Source organism: Lepidochelys kempii, chromosome 1 (genome assembly GCF_965140285.1).
Source record: "Lepidochelys kempii isolate rLepKem1 chromosome 1, rLepKem1.hap1, whole genome shotgun sequence".
Lineage (NCBI taxonomy): Eukaryota > Metazoa > Chordata > Testudines > Cheloniidae > Lepidochelys > Lepidochelys kempii.
Genome location: NC_136380.1, coordinates 210,341,144 through 210,358,233, shown reverse-complemented (window position 1 = coordinate 210,358,233; position 17,090 = coordinate 210,341,144). Strand labels below are relative to the sequence as shown.

Here is a 17,090-nt window from a genome sequence, read left to right as displayed (position 1 = left end):
GATGCATAGAAAAGGTATGTACAGACAACCATGATGCTGCCTTGCATGTATTAGCTATTAGAATATTGCTCAGGGAAGCTGAAGGGGAGGACTGAGCTCTGGTGGAGTGAGCTGTTATCCTTGATGGGGGAGAGACTTTAGCAGAGTCTGACACAGGCAGGAATCCAGTGAGAGATTCTCTGAGATGGCACAAGTTAACTCATAGCTCTTTCAGCAAAGGCTCTTGGGGAAGATCTAAAGAGACTAGTGTGGTCCAAATAAAATGTGAGAGCTCTACAAGTGCCTCCTTATCCTTAGACAAATGGGGTTTCAGGAAAAAGCCAGAAGGTTATAGGTTTGGCTTTGATGGAAGGTTGACATTACCTTAGGCGTAAACTTAGGATGTGGCCAAAGGAACAGCTTGTCCTTATGAAAGCCATAAAAAGAGGATCAGCAAGAACAGCTTGAAGTTTTGAAACCCCCACGGAAGAGATTGCCACTAAAAATGCCCTCTTCATAGACAGACAGTGAAGCTGTAGACATGGTCTCAAAAGGGGGACCTATGACTCAACACCGAACAAAAGTTAAATCCCATACAAGCACCAAAGCAGATACAGGAGAGTAAGTGTTAACTAGACATTTCAAAAATCTAGAAACAAGCGGATGAGAGAAGATGGCATCTGTTGGCAGATGTAATGCTAAAATAGAAGCCAGGTGAACTCACAGAACTATTTGAGAGCCCTGATTATTTCAAATATAGGAGTAGTCCAACACACCTGTAGTTTCAGTGTGATGGGGTGATAAATTGTGGGATTATGCCCATAGAGAAAAAATCTCTTCCACTTTCATTTGCATGTGGACTCCTTCTGCTACTCACCAAGATGGCTTGGACCTCTTGGGAGCACAGTTTCTCATGAGTGTTCAACCAGCAATCATCCATGCAGTAAGGTGGAGACGTGAGGTTTGGATGAAGAGATTTGTCCTGGTTCTGTGACAGAAGATCTGCCACTAATGGTAAAGTTATCAATGAACAGATGGAGAGGTGATGTAGAGCTGTGAGTCAATATTATCTTGGTAATGCTGGTGCTATGAGGAGAAATAATACTTTGTCCTGTTTCAGCTTCCTGAGACCTCTGGGAATGAGATGAATTAGAGGAAATACATACAGGAGCTAATTAGAACAGGGAAGAAGAAATGCATCTGTGATGGAACCTGGACTGTAGCCAGCCCTGGAGCAAAATCTCATGCATTTGTTGCTTAGGATGACTGCAAACAAATCAACTTTCAGGCACCCCAGCATCAGAAAATCTGGAGGAGGATGTCCTTCCTGATTGACCCCTGGTTATGGTCTGTGAAAACTCTGCAGAGGGAATCCACTAGTGTATTTCTGAAGGTGAATAGCCTTCAGGGAAATGTGGTGAATACACAGATTCCAAAGGAGAACAGCTTCTCAGCACAGCTGAGTCGATCTTGCATCTCCCTGTTAGTTCAAGTAAAAGGTGGCTGTAATGTTGTCTATGAGAAGTCGGACCTACTGGTTTACAATGGAGGGCATAAATAACGCACAGCCCCAATGAACAGCTCTGAGTTCCAACATCTTTATATGGAGGGAAACCTCCTGAGGTGACCAAAGAGCTTGTGTTTGAAGATGACTGAGATGATAGAGGCTTCTGTTACCAAAGTCCAGGTCAGTTCTGGGGACAATCCTTGGGTCTAACCACCAATCCAGATAGTGAAGCACCCGGGCAGGTATGCAAATCCGCAAGTCCAGAAGATGCCTGATAGAACAATGCACCAAATGAAGCCAGGCTTACATATAGCAAAGATGAAGTCTGGCATGAGGCATTACAGACATCCACAAGGCCTTATGGCAGTAGTTCTCAACTCTGGTCCACCGCTTGTTCAGGGAAAGCCCCTGGCGCGCCGGGCTGGTTTGTTTACCTGCTGCGTCTGCAGGTTTGGCTCCCACTGGCCCCAGTTCGCTGCTCCAGGCCAATGGGGGCTGCAGAAAACGGCACGGGCTGAGGGATGTGCTGGCCGCCCTTCCCACAGCCCCTATTAGCCTGGAGCGGCCAGTGGGAGCTGCGATCGGCTGAACCTGTGGATGCGGCAGGTAAACAAACCGGCCCAGCGCACTAGGGGCTTTCCCTGAACAAGTGGTGGACCAGAGTTGAGAACCGCTGCCTTATGGCCTAGGAGCTGCAGATATGTACACACTGTCATTATAGGGCTGGATCTGAGGCCATTGGAAAGGGCAGCTATGGTTTGATACCCTTCTACTAGGAGATAAGCCATGGCTGTTGTGAAATCAAAGTCTGCCTCTATAAAAGGTGTGTGTTGAGTGGGTTGTAATTGAGACTTCTCCAATTTAGTTTCAGGCATAGACAAGAGAATACCTATCTTATGACCATGACACTGTCTTGGATCTGGTCTCTCAAAGCTGCCCAAACCAGCCAATCATCCAGGTAAAGGAAAATATAAATGTCCAAATGGGAGGTGGGCTTCTAGCAGTGACATACACTTGGTGAAGACCCTCAGGGCTTATGACAAACCAAAAGGGAGCACTGTATACGGGTAGTGGTTGGTGCATACAACAAATAGAAGGTTGCAGAGTAACAGCCGTGTTAGTCTGTATTCGCAAAAAGAAAAGGAGTACTTGTGGCACCTTAGCGACTAACCAATTTATTTGAGCATAAGCTTTCGTGAGCTACAGCTCACTTCATCGGATGCATACTGTGGAAACTGCAGAAGACATTATATACACAGAAACCATGAAACAATACCTCCTCCCACCCCACTCTCCTGCTGGCAATAGCTCATCCAAACTGACCACTCTCCTTACAATGTGTATGATAATCAAGGTGGGCCATTTCCAGCATAAATCCAAGTTTAACCAGAATGTCTGGGAGGGGGTTAGGAAAAAACAAGGGGAAATAGGCTACCTTGCATAATGACTTAGCCACTCCCAGTCTCTATTTAAGCCTAAATTAATAGTATCCAATTTGCAAATGAATTCCAATTCAGCAGTTTCTCGCTGGAGTCTGGATTTGAAGTTTTTTTGTTGTAAGATAGCGACCTTCATGTCTGTAATTGCGTGACCAGAGAGATTGAAGTGTTCTCTGACTGGTTTATGAATGTTATAATTCTTGACAACAAAAAAACTTCAAATCCAGACTCCAGCGAGAAACTGCTGAATTGGAATTCATTTGCAAATTGGATACTATTAATTTAGGCTTAAATAAAGACTGGGAGTGGCTAAATCATTATGCAAGGTAGCCTATTTCCCCTTGTTTTTTCCTACCCCCGCCCCAGACATTCTGGTTAAACTTGGATTTATGCTGGAAATGGCCCACCTTGATTATCATACACATTGTAAGGAGAGTGGTCAGTTTGGATGAGCTATTACCAGCAGGAGAGTGAGTTTGTGTGTGTGTGGGGGAGGGGGGTTAGAAAACCTGGATTTGTGCTGGAAATGGCCCACCTTGATTATCATACACATTGTAGGGAGAGTGGTCACTTTGGATGAACTATTACCAGCAGGAGAGTGAGTTTGTGTGTGTATGGGGGTGAGAAAACCTGGATTTGTGCTGGAAATGGCCCACCTTGATTTTCATACACATTGTAAGGAGAGTGGTCAGTTTGGATGAGCTATTACCAGCAGGAGAGTGAGTTTGTGTGTGTGGTTTTTGGAAAAAAAGGGGTGGGGGTGAGAAAACCTGGATTTGTGCTGGAAATGGCCCACCTTGATTATCATACACATTGTAAAGACAGTGGTCACTTTGGATAGGCTATTACCGGCAGGAGAGTGAGTTGGGGGTGGGGTGGGGGGTGGAGGGTGAGAAAACCTGGATTTGTGCTAGAAATGGCCCAACTTGATTATCATACACATTGTAAGGAGAGTGACCACTTTAGATAAGCTATTACCAGCAGGAGAGTGGGGTGGGAGGAGGTATTGTTTCATGGTCTCTGTGTATATAACGTCTTCTGCAGTTTCCACAGTATGCATCCGATGAAGTGAGCTGTAGCTCACGAAAGCTTATGCTCAAATAAATTGGTTAGTCTCTAAGGTGCCACAAGTACTCCTTTTCTTTTAACAAATAGAAGGTATTTCCTGTGGGAGGGATGTATTGTGACATGGAATTATTCATCTTGTAAAGGCGAGGGCAGTGCACCAATCTCCAGATAAGGAATGACAGAAGCAAGGATGACCATCCTGAACTTGGTCTTTTTGATGAATTGGTTCAGCTTTGTTAAATCCAGAATAGGATGGAGGCCCCCCAGATTTTTTCAGAATCAGGAAGTATCAGGAATAGAAGCCTTTCCCTCTGTGCTGGTGAGGAAATTCCTCTATTGCTCCCAATTACAGAAGAGACCGTAGCTCTTGAAATAACACTGTCTCATAAGAGCTGTCCCTGAAGAGGAATGGGGAAGGTGGGTTGGGAAGAGGAAGGAAAAGGAATTGGACAACACATTTCTCCTTTAGCGAGTACCCACTTGTTTAATATGATGTTTTGTCAAGCATGGAAAAAAGAGGGATAGGCATGATCCAAAAGGAGAATATATTGTTGGTACATTGTCCTTCATCAAAAGTCAAAATGACTGCTTTGAAGTCATAAACATCTGATGAGAATGCTTCAATCAAACACAGCTGGTGATGTCCAGGATGTCTTGACCTCTTCTTAGGGGGATAGTGAGGTCTGTATTGGAAAGAGGAGCTACAGTGATACACCCGCCTAAAATTGCTTTCTTTTCATAACTGGGGTGTAAAACCCCTAAAGAGTGAAGTGTTGCACAAGAATCGTAACATGTGAATGGCGTCATCTATTTTTTTCAGAAAATAATATAGAATGGTCTAAGTCCTCTATTGTGGTCTGCAGCAACTTTTGGATGCCAGAAGCTTGCAACCAGGAGGAATGCTGCCCACATCTATTACAGCCTGGAGGGATATATTTGGTATCTGAGGGCTGTAAGATGGCCCTCAGATACCAAAATAAAAAGCTGGTCTCAAAATTCCTCGGGTAGTTTATCAGCAAACTTGGATATAGCAGAGAAATTAATAAAATTGTATTTAGATAAAAGAACCGATAGTTGGCAACTCTCATTTGGAGTGTGGCAGTAAAGTTTACAGCCATAGAGTCTAGCTTCCTAAACTCCTTATCATTTGGAGTGGATTTAGGATGGGTTTGGCAAGAGTGCTCATTACAGCTGCTGCTGCCAGAGAATCAGGAACTGGACGAGTAAAGAAATGCTTGAAAACTTGCTGGGGAGCCTGATACCACCTATCCACTCACTCAGCAGCTGGGGGTTGTGACACTGCACGCCATAGTCGTCTTAGTAACATTATTATAATATGGTTATGGCATAATTATGATGCATTTTGTGCCAGATAATTCATGTGAGGTATCATTGGAAAAGTTATGATTTGCAGAATATGACTATCATGTTTGTATGCATGTATCATTTTTGTATCTGAAGTTATAAATACTATGTTTCTGTACTTCAAATGTAGCTACACCTGGGTAACGCCCACTAGTCAAGATGCTTTCAGTCTAGATAGCTAATTTGGAAGGGCCTACTCAGGGCAATGAGCCATTAGGGAAAACAATGGGTCTTATGAGAAGCTTATCTCCCACTTGGTGAGCCTTTCTGAGAATGCTACAGACAGCCTTTCAGTAATGGCTGCTATGACTCTACAGGGACATGTGCTCAGACCACATGATGCTGGACTCCATCTTGGGATGTCAGTATTTTTCCACAAACCGGTCTGGGAACCAAGTTTTGAAACAAAGGGTTCCCTCCCTATGCTAAAGCTATATAAGGCAGGGAGTGACCTCATCCATCGTTCTTCACTCCTCCCATAAGAAGACTCCTGGAAACACCTGAGGAACAAAGATTGAACTGGGGGAAGTGTTGGATCCAGGGTAAAGGGATTTCTAGCCTGTGTATGAAACACCTGGGGATTCCAAGCTGCAAAGCAAGTGTAGTTTGCCCCTTAAGCATTGGTAGCCTGCCCGTACCATCAGTTAGGGTGAGAATCTGCTATTCATAGCCAATCTGTTTAGTATATTAAGCTTAGTTTGCATTGTGTGTTTGCTAGGTAATCTGCTTTGCTATCGCTTAAAATCTCTCTTTTGTAGTTAATAAACTTGTTTTTGTTTTAATCCAAACCAGTGAGCTTTGACTGGAGTGCTTGGGGAAAATCTCTGCTTGGTTACCACAAGTGTGCATGGTCCTCATCACATTGAAAGAGGGGCAGTCAGGGTGTTAAACCCATATACTGGCCAGATTTGAGCAGGGCAGGACGGTACTGCTCTGGGGTCCTAGGCTGGGAGTTAGAGAGCCTGTATGTAACCGCAGCTGGGTGTGTCCCTACCTGTGTGAATGCTGGTGAAAGTGCAAGCTTGGAGGGCTGTGCAGCTTGTCACAGCAGCAGTGTGACACACAACCAGGCTGGTGGGTCAGAGGGCTCAGTGGTACTCCAGTCCAGGTGGTACCCCAGGGGGAGCCCATCACAGGGGTGTCAGACCAGAGTCTGCCCAAGAGGCTTCTCTGACTCTATTTAATAGGAAAGAAAACCTTTCCTGGATCAGGAGTTTGTAGAATAGCCAGGAGGGTGTGGCAGCAGCTGGGCTTTATTTCACACAGCTGCTCTCTCACTTTCACCTTACAGCAGTTGGTATTTTCCTCCTTCCCACAGGAGGTCCCTTGGCCTGGCATTGTATTTCAAGCAGTCTCTCTGCAGCTTGCCTTACGGCAGTCAGTATCTCCTTCCTTCAGACCGGAGATCCCCAGCATGCCTGCTTAGAGCTGGGGTTTAGGCCAACTCCAGGGCTTTAGCCAGCTTCTTCTTTAGCTGGCCTACTTTCCCCTCTCCCTCCCCCCCATTAGCCCTATTAGGAGGGTTCAGCAGGCAGCCAGTTCTATTGCCAGTGTGTGCCCTACTATGAGGGAGGAGAGCGCTTATAGGCAAGTCCCCCTCTGGAAGTTGATCCCCATGGTCTGGGAGAGGGGAGTCAGGCTTGGAGGCAGCTTCCTAGTCATTAGGTAAGAGTGGGTGGGTGCCACAGCATGATATCCAAGCAGTAAAGAAATAAACTAAATAATCCAAGCTCTGTCCCCAAGTCTGTTGTAGCTTCACAGTGACAGGTAGGCACCTAAAGTCTCTGAACACCAACATTCACTGGGGGGTGAAAAATTTCCTCTTGAACTTTCAGAGGAACAGATGGAACAGACAGATTATAGGAAAGAATCTCTGCCTGTAAGAGATGAAAACCTATCTTTACTTGGTTATGACACTAGGGGAGGAGAGTAAATCAAGTCCATCCTAGAAGGATATGGCAGTATTACTACAATGAGGAAATAGAAGCACTGAACATTCTGTATGAAAAGCAACTACAGCGTCTGCTCAGTTTTAGCACTTTCCTTGTCTTTTAAGCTGTTCAAAATAGGCATTTTGGTGATAGCCCAATAAAAAAGTCAAGACAGATTTTTAGTATTACTACAAAATAATTTATTTGTCTTTCCTAAAGCATAACAGCAGAGGATAACATAAAAGCAAAACACATGAAGATCTACTACTCGCTCATCAACGAAGAAAGCATTTGTATGTTTTCTATCCTCCTTCCCAGGTCTCCTCCCTCTCCTAGGGTTTGGCAGATGCACTCTGAGCAACCTCATCTCTCCAGCGAGCTTTTCTTTCCATGTTTTGGGTTGTAAGGGATTCATGCCTTCCGACAGCCTACAATAGTATGAGAGAGAGCAAACATGTTACTTATGGTACTGTAGAGATGAAGTTTGAACAAGCAATGAACAAACCATCTGGTAGTCTGAGCTATACCTCTGAAGAATACTCCCTTACAGAGATACAGCTCTCATGCCTAGATACTCTTTTGTAATATGCCAGCTTTAATGCTAGGAAGAGCTAGAGGGTTAAAATAAACTCTGAAGGCACAAAATCCTGGAATTCTTTTGGTTTAAGTTCATTATTTCCTTAGGGCTGAATTAAGCCAATATACTGATGGCTCTGGCAGATGCTTTCCCTTTTTCTGTTCAATGATAATAAACTTCTTTCTTCGTCGAAAGCCAGGAGAATTTGGAAATAAAGTAAAGGTAGATAGTCCATATTCTAGTAGCAACTGCTGCTACAGTTAAGAACAGCTTCCATTCTAATCCCCCTTCCCACTCACTCATAACTCTCCCAAATGTTCACCTCTAGGGTTGAAACTGCTTTTGGTTGGTGTAAGCATATCTGAACCACTGTTCTTAGGGATCTTTTAATTGCTTAACTAAAGAAGCTGACCTGAAAGCTGAATTTTAATTTTTGGAGAGTTTTACTCAGTATTGTTAACAGAAGCAACTAATAGTATAGGACAGTGGTCGTCAATTATTTTTTGTCAAGGTCCAAATTTCTTGGTAATGGTATAGTCAAGGTCCAGACCGACCCCCCCCATACCTAGCTCCCCTGCCCTCCCCTCGCCCCCATGACTGCTCTCCCAAGCTTCCCCATCACCTGCCAGCTCCCAGCCCAGAAAGTAAGGTGACCTTATTTGCCTAAACTGAAAATGGGATCCATGGGGCTGACCTGAGCTCCCTAGCATTGCTGATTGCCCCCTCCCCCAGAAAACATTCTTCCATGCCCCCAGTTGAGTCAAGTAACAGAGATGGGAGGAAGGAGGAGGGGGAGAGGAATGGGTATGGGCTGGGATCTGGTCAGCAAAGCAGGGTGTGTGTGTGTGAGTACTTCTGAGCTCGGAGCCAGGAGGTGAAGTTGCTGGACTATGATCCAGCTAGCTATGTGATGCCCCTTTGGGGGCTGGGACAGCAGAGGGGTAGGAAGGAGGTTCTGGGTGACAGGAACCAGCAAGAAGACTCCAGAGAGAAGCCCTGGGGAGATGTGAGGAGGACAGGATGCAGCGCAAGTAGGTGACTGGAGGTGGACTGGGGAGGGAAAGAGGCCAGTGGGGGCAGGGCAGCTGGAGAGGGCTCTGGGGATGAGAGATTGGGAGGACATGAGGCCAGCGTGGGGGGCTCTTGGGACTGTTCACGGGTGGGGGGAGCATGAGGTTGGGGAGGGTGGGCTCCGGGGACTGCTTGGGGGTGGCAGGAGGGTGTGCTCCAATCCATTTCCAGCCACACACACACACACGGTTCTGCATGGCTTCAGCCCCAGCTCGGCTTCAGCCCGAGCACAGAGACGACATGTAGTTGGGGGCGAGGGGGAGCTCAGCCAGCCACTCTGCTGCACGGACACACAGAGTATAGCTGCCGGGACATGATGTCTCCTCACTTCTGGGCATATCCTCCAGAGGCATCCAGAGCAGTCGCGGGGGGAGGGGAATTGCGACCCCCACATGCCCTGCCTGTGCATCACCTCTGCCCGCACAGTCCACTGAAAACCACCTGGCGATACAGGTTTGGGTCACAGTCCGCCTATTGCCTCCCTTGGTAGGGGCTATAAAATGAATATTGAACTATGATTTAGCTAACAAGCTAGAAAATTGGTGAAAACAAATATTTAGGTGTTCAGAATTAAATCTCACAACCACGCTAGTGAGTATAAGTGTTATTTTCTATTGTGGGAAGGTGACTTTGGTTAGATTTTTGAAAAAGAGCCCCTCAGAATAGGGCCTCACTTGTGCCAATTGGTTATCAACTCCAGTGCTGCTAACACGGGGCGGGGAGTCAAAGCAAAAGTCAAAGATAATTTGGTCAGTTACTTCCATGCCAATTCACCAAGGTCTCCATCCTGATAGATCTATTAGTAGTCAACCCTTTTAACCTACTTACCAATGAAGGATATTAGTTCCAGGATCTGACTAACACTCCTAACTATGTAAAACTACATTTATGAAGACTGTATAGATTGAGTGCTGTTTAAGAGGCTTGAATGTTGGTCTGCTTTATGTCTGTATGCACCTAGAAGTTGAAAGGCAGCATGAATCCTTTAAATATGGTAGACACAGGTACAGTGTCCTACAATCTTAGTTAACAGGAAGTTATTCAGTTTAAAAGCTACTTTACATCAATCTTGATTTGAACCTGTTACAAAACAAGAACACACACTAACTCTGACAATCTTTAAATCACAACAGCACATATACTTCCTTATTAATTAGGTACCCAGTTTCAGGAAGTGGTAAATTAACTGATTTGAGTAGTCACCCAATAAAAAGAGAGAGAGAGAGAGAGAGAGAGAGAGAGAGAGTGTGTTTGTTTTTTCAGCTCAGTTTCTATTCACAGCAATCACAGGTAAGTGAAGAACAGCCATAACTACAGTGCTTTCTGGTGCCATAGTAGGCAACCCTGGAAAAGAGACGCACATAAAAGTGCCTATCTGAGACAGATACTTGATTTCACCAGGACTCCCCCGAGCTGGCCAATCAAGGACCTCAGTCTTCTCCTTTCCTGGTGACTTTGGGGTTTTGGAAGTGATGTGCTGAAGGAAACAAGCAGTTTTATCCTATTTCTGCTGGGTGATCCAACTTAGTTCATCTTCTTGGAGGTCCTGCTGTGGACCAGTCAGATGGTGACCACTATTTCTTCCAAAGATTGAAAATATCCAACCAAAATAAGAATCCTCCTCTCTCACCATCCAGTCAGGGACCAAGACACCACCTTTTGAGTTCTTGCAACTGGAGCTGGAATTTTCTAGTATTTTTGTTCAACACATCTTGTCAGACCAGCTTGTATATGACAAGTTAGGGCATAGCTTTTGATACAACCATCTTGGGACAGACCCTGAACTCGGACTGGTTTGCTTTGGTCATCATCTTACTGCCACCAGTCGCTTCCCGTGAGTCCCTTTGTGGTGCATCCTTTGTCCATCTTTGCAGTTGTGCTTGCTCAAGTTTCAGTTTCTCCATCAACACTCTGCTAGCTGCTGAAGTATCTAGTTTAGCGTTCGTATAAATTATACAAAGTCCCTCCATATTCTCTGATGCTCTTTAAACTTCTCTCACAGTACATTTTACAATGTATTCACACATTCCAAAGCCAGAAAGGACCATTGTGATCATCTAGTCTTTCTGAGTAATACAAGCCATAGAACTGCCCCAAAATAATTCCTAGAGCAGATCTTTTACACACTTCCAATCTTAATTTTAAAATAGGCAATGATGGAGAATCCACCACGATCCTTGGTAAATACCAACACTGGACACTTCACAAGTACTCCACAGAACTGCTAAGTTCACTGAATATTTTCATATATCCAATAGATTAGTAAGTGGGACTGGTTTACGAATACTTCCGAAAGCCAAAACTAATTAAATTTTGGATCACAACCCGACTAGTCCTACTTCCCAGACTGTGGAGCTTGTCCCCTCATGAATGTAGGCTGTAAGCTACTCAGGCAGGGAATGGCTTTTAGTGTGATTTTGCACACTCAATGGGGATCTGATCAACTGAGCCCTGTAGGTTCCATAATTAATAATAATGCTAATACGCTCTGATATTTTCTCTCAGACTATTTCATCAGTGCTGCTCTGAAATAACAGCTTAGGAATAACATTACTGGATCCATGAGCATCATACACATTTGTTATTGACATTAGAAACCCATCCAAAGCATTCTGGGTAATGGGAACATTTCTGACAGAATGATCAAAAGGAGGGAAGTGATTATTCCCCTCTATTCAGCACTGGTGAGGCCACATCTGGAGTACTGCATCCAGTTTTGGGCCCCCCACTACAAAAAGGATGTGGACAAGTTGGAGAGAGTCCAGCGGAGGGCAACAAAAATTATTAGGGGCTGGGGCACATGACTTATGAGGACAGGCTGAGGGAACTGGGCTTATTTAGGCTGCAGAAGAGAAGAGTGAGGGGGGATTTGATAGCAGCCTTCAACTACCTGAAGGGGGGTTCCAAAGAGGATGGAGCTAGGCTGTTCTCAGTGGTGGCAGATGACAGAACAAGGAGTAATGATTTCAAGTTGCAGTGGGGGAGGTCTCGGTTGGATATTAGGAAAAACTGTTTCACTAGGAGGGCAGTAAAGCACTGGAATTGGGTTACCTAGGGAGGTGATGGAATCTCCAACCTTAGAGGTTTTTAAGGCCCGGCTTGACAAAGCCTTGGCTGGGATGATTTAGTTGGGATTGGTCCTGCTTTGAGCAGGGGCGTTGGACTAGATGACCTCTTGAGGTCTCTTCCAACCGTAATCTTCTATGACAAGTTTATTAAAAAAACATGAGTAACTAAAATATCAGTTGTTTTTAGAAATAAAAACCTCAACATTTTGGCATACATCCATAATATGAGTTTGCATGTTGTCTGCACTGCAAATCATGAAGCCCCTATGTATAAAACATCTGAGTGACAGGAGACCTATAGAAACAGCTTACTATACACTTTAGTTTTCAGCTCTGAGAGAAAAAAAAAGCAGTGACTGAATTAAAGGGAAGACAGAAATATCTACATTTCCTTCAACAATTGTTTGTTTCTATTTAAAGATCAGGCTTTAGAAGGGGGAGGGGGTGGTTTGCCAGGACTGTTAAAGGCAAATATTTGGGGGCAGATCCCTCAGCGAGTGTAAATTGTCATTGCATCACTGCAACAACTTACTAAGGGTTGTGGTGGATTCTGCATCACTGACAATTTTTAAATCAAGACTGGATGCGTTTTCTAGAAGTTACGCTCTAGGAATTATTTTGGGGAAGTTCTATGGCCTGTGTTACACAGGAGGTTAGACTAGGTGATCACAGTGGCCCCTTGCAGACTTGGAACCTATGAAACCGCAGTCACGTTCCCCCCAATGTTGTCTCTGCTAAGCTACATAAATTGAGTTCTTTGAGTCTATCACTAACCTATATGGCATCGTTTTTAATCCTTTAATCATTCTCTTGAATCACTGAAGTCACTTCAAGAACGATTGTTCTCCAGCAGGCCAGAAAAGCTATGTAAGTTTACCACTTCTGTTCTCTTTGTTATCACAACAATGGTGGGATGCTGGGACATGTAGCTGAGCTGAGTCCGTGCACTATTAATCAAAGTTACACTTCTGATTATTCCACTCTGTGATCAAGTGTCATCATAAAAAACATACTATTTGGTTTAAGGTCCTTTTATTTACTGTGGGGGGGGGGGTGAGTGTCTGGGCCGGGGGGGTGGTACAGGGGTGGGTGTGCAGGTCTGTCTGCCTGCCCCCGCCCCCACCTGGGGTCTGGTGGGGAAGGGGCAGAGAAGCAGGAACTGGGTTCACAGGGATTTCTTTAACTCTCCTAGAGAAATTTATTTCTGTGTCTGCATTATTACACACATACTTGCTGACAGGTATTTTGAAATAAATTACCAAAATAATTGATACTAGCGTGATTATATAGTGTTATTTTGACAAATAAAATTTGCAGAATTTTAATTTTCTGGTGCAGAAATCCACCGGAGTAAAGTTTACAATATTTTGCCCAAAGCTCTATCTTACAGTCAATGTCCCTTTTATACATATAACTTCATTTAATCATAATATTAGATTCCATCAAGTTCCCTATGTTTCCACTATTGCACATGGCATCATCATATATCATCTTACTGTCTGCTATTAATTTATTTTGTTTTAATACATTCATTCCCAGACAGGGAAAGAGTGGAAGTCTTTGGCTGCAGGGCTCTCATTAAAGGCTGCAGTGATTGTACGTTTCCTCTGATACTTGCTGTTAGACCTAAAGGTATATTTTTTTGTTTTCCTCTCAGTCTTCTGTCTTAACTTTTCTAAGCAGCCTTGATGCCTGGGCAATTCTTAAACAGTACTAAATCATAACTTGGGGGTTTACTGCATTGGTCTCTGCCAGAAAGTGAATTTGTTTTTGGAAAGTCTAAGGAAAATCCCTTCAGTCATTTGTCAGTTTAGAGAAGTTGAAAAAAAACAAACACTTTACCCAATATGCAAAGGTGTTGTACACCTTTTAATTTCAAGGTGGAGGATACCTCAGACACAGCTGAACTTTGACATTTTACAATATCAATAGTCTTGCACATGCTGGACCATCTTAGGAGCAAGACCCTTTGCCCATATACAGCAACTTAAATTTGGGCCTTTCTACTCTGTGACCAGGTCCCACATCCTCCCTAAATAGTATTATTTGAATGTAGGATTAAATCAAGTGTCCCAGGTTGTCTATGTTTTCTCCCAAAATACAATGGACCCTCCAGAGAAATTTGAAGAGATGACCAACCTAATCACTGCAGCATCTAAATGACTGAGAGGGGAAACACCACCGCCCTCTTCTGCCTCATTTATCTATTGGGAGGGTCCTCATCCCTAAACTCCTCTCAGGATGACTTATTGGAGGTACCTGAGAACACACCGCAGTACCTCTTATTATGGACCCACCACCAGGAAATGACAGGCATCCTCAAATCCCAGTGAAGTTGTAACAACAGAAGTTGCACAGCATCTCACCTCCTATGCATGTACTTCCAGGAGTGCTACCTCAGCAAAGTACACACATATGAAGGGATAAAGTAGAAGTGTGCACATTCCCACAGAGGCAGAACTGCTGCATTTGTAAGAAATGTAGCTCTCGGTCTCTCCTGGGAGGGCACATTTTGGTGCTGGGTGAGTTTTGGGGAAGTCGTAGAGTGTTCATTTTAATTTTTATTTATTGCTTTAAGTAGTATTTGTTGTTACTTCATTACTGATCTCAAGAGAGATCTGAGGATTGTGTGATAAGGTTCAGCTCCAGTCAACTATCCAATACTGTACTCACCCGCTTTCCTTCAATGACCATCACGATGCATCCTAGTATTGTCAGGGCAATCATCAGGTAGCTGATCTTCACACGCAATTTATTTCGCGCAGCATCGATCAGCTCAAACCTCATGAAGCAAAGGGAGGCCAAAATCATTATCAGAGACCTTAGCTTCTAATCTATTGATATCTCTTGTCATGCTGATAAACAAGAATCCATACAATCTACTGTCAAGAAACTAGCATTTGTATCATGCCTTTTACCAGCACCTCCCAAAGCACTATCCCCATCTTACAGACAGAGAGAGGTAGCTTGCCCAAGACCACAGAATGAATCATTAGCAAAGTTGAGAACAAAACCTAGATTTCCTGACACTCCGTCCGTTGCTCTAATCACTAGACAATGCTGCATTTTCAGATCACTGGAATAGCGAATCCCTTTTGTTCTGCCCGACAGTCAAATCTTGTCTTCAGTAAGGGGGAAAGAAGTGTTTTCTTACCACTAGCTTCCCCCAGTGCTTACTGCAACCTGCTAATCCATGTAAAAACTACAAACCGCCTTCTCCACATTAGGATTTTACCATGTTAACACACGGTAGACCACCTTTTTTCTAGTTTGGGCACATCCTGAAAGTTTTCAGGGTAAAAAGCAAGATTAAACTGTGAAAGAGTTGAGCTTTTGGGGATGGGGATGCACCAAAACTGGTTTATATATTTTTTTCCATTGGGCTTCAACACTCTGCACCATATATTAAACTTTTCAGCAAGATGGCTTCCTCCAGCACTGGGTTTGGAAATGCTAGCTGCAATTAGAAACATTTTTAGAATACAGATTTCATGTCAGCTGTCTCCAATATGTTCACCAGCAATTTATGCCCCTGGGAAAATCTGAGCAGCTCTTGGTAGAAATCTAAAACTTCACTTCCTACTGTCTTCTGGAACAGTTCTCAAGAGGGTTTAACTGAAGATGGAGGATTATTTATACCATGCAAGTGTTGCCCTGTAGAGACTTTCTTGCAAATTTTAGTACATCTTATCTAGATACACCCAACATCTGCAGCTATATCACTTGCTTCTGAACATTTGCAACCTGGTCTACTGTTAACTCTTAAGGAGGTACAGTTCCCTACAAGGCCAGTCATCTTGATCTTCCAAATGCCCTCCATGGAGGGCAAAGAAGAAGAATTAAAGGATTTGTGTTGTAAATACTTCAAATATCAACAATGAGTCAATGGTCTCAGGTTGGGCTAAACTGAAATTTACTATTTCAGTTACAGTGGACCCCTACAAAAGTGAGCAGTGTTGGTATTAAGGATACAGATGCTAAATAGGCCTCTGTGGTACAAAATTTGTAGGCGAGTTTTCTATAAACAGAGACATACAGACTTTAATAGAGACAATAAACTTTTAAAAACTAACCTATAGAGTTCAGAAAATGATATCCCTCTAATAGAATTCTAATACTCCAGAAGAGAGTTTGTTTTTTTTAAAAAGTGTCAGACTGGAGAAGTTACAGATGAGTGGAAGAAAGCAAATGTCATGCCAAAAAACGGTAAATGGCATGAACCAGGTAGATATAGGCCTGTTAGCCTGACATCAATCCCAGCCAAAATAACGGAACAGCTGATCTGAGACAGTCAAAAAACTAAAGGATGGTAATGTATTTAATGCCAACAAACATGGTTGACCATGGCAGAAAGGTTTTGTCAAATTAACTTTGTAATTTTTTAAGATTACAAATTTGGCTGATGAAGGTAACTGTGCTGATGATGTATATTTGGACTTCTGTAAGGCATTTGACTGCCTGACTTTCTGATTTTAACAATTTGGCATACCAGCCAGTTTTCAATCCATTAAAAATATGCTATATTTATTTTCTAACCAATAGTGAGGAATCATCAATTGCAAGTGTTTCTAGTGTGGTCCCACAGTGATCAGATTCATAGAACTTAAGGTCTACCACCAGATCATTTAGTCTGAACTTCTTTACCACAGGCTATTAAATTTCACCCAGTTACTCCTGTATTGAGCCCTGTACCTTGTGTTTGGTTAAAGCATATCTTCCAGAAATGCAACCAGTCTTGATATGAGGACATCAAGAGATGGAGAATCCACTGCTACCCTCCGTTTGTTCAGGTGGTTAAATCAACCTCACGGTTAAAAGTACGTGCCTTACTTCGGATTTGAATTTGTCTGGCCTCTGTTTCCAGACAGTGGTTCTTGTTCTGCTTTTCTCCACTACTATAAAGAGACCTTTAATACCCAGTATTTTTCCCCCTGTGGTGGATGCTTGAGTCACTGCTATTTAATAGGTTTTAGGAGTGACCTGGAAGGAAATATAAAATCAGTGCTGATAAGGTATGCAGACAGCAAGATTCTGGGGTGGTAAATAATGATAACGGCAGGTCACTTAAACAGAACAATCTGGATC

General features: G+C 43.5%; 1 protein-coding gene across 2 annotated transcripts in view; it reads right to left on the bottom strand.

The window, feature by feature from the left end:
• Nucleotides 1-7,440: 7,440 nt before the first annotated feature.
• The window catches only part of FAM162A (family with sequence similarity 162 member A), a 32,476-nt gene continuing 22,826 nt past the window's right edge, over nt 7,441-17,090 (bottom strand). Inside the window, exons 4-5 of one of the 2 annotated variants that reach the window (XM_073310855.2) lie at nt 14,679-14,787; nt 7,466-7,717 (exon numbers count right to left, since the gene is read on the bottom strand). In XM_073310855.2, coding sequence (XP_073166956.1) covers nt 7,622-7,717; nt 14,679-14,787 — 205 coding nt within the window. In that variant the 3' untranslated portion in view covers nt 7,466-7,621. Of the gene's footprint in view, nt 7,718-14,678; nt 14,788-17,090 lie in introns of both variants that reach the window. The other variant, XM_073310846.2, reaches the window with a different exon arrangement.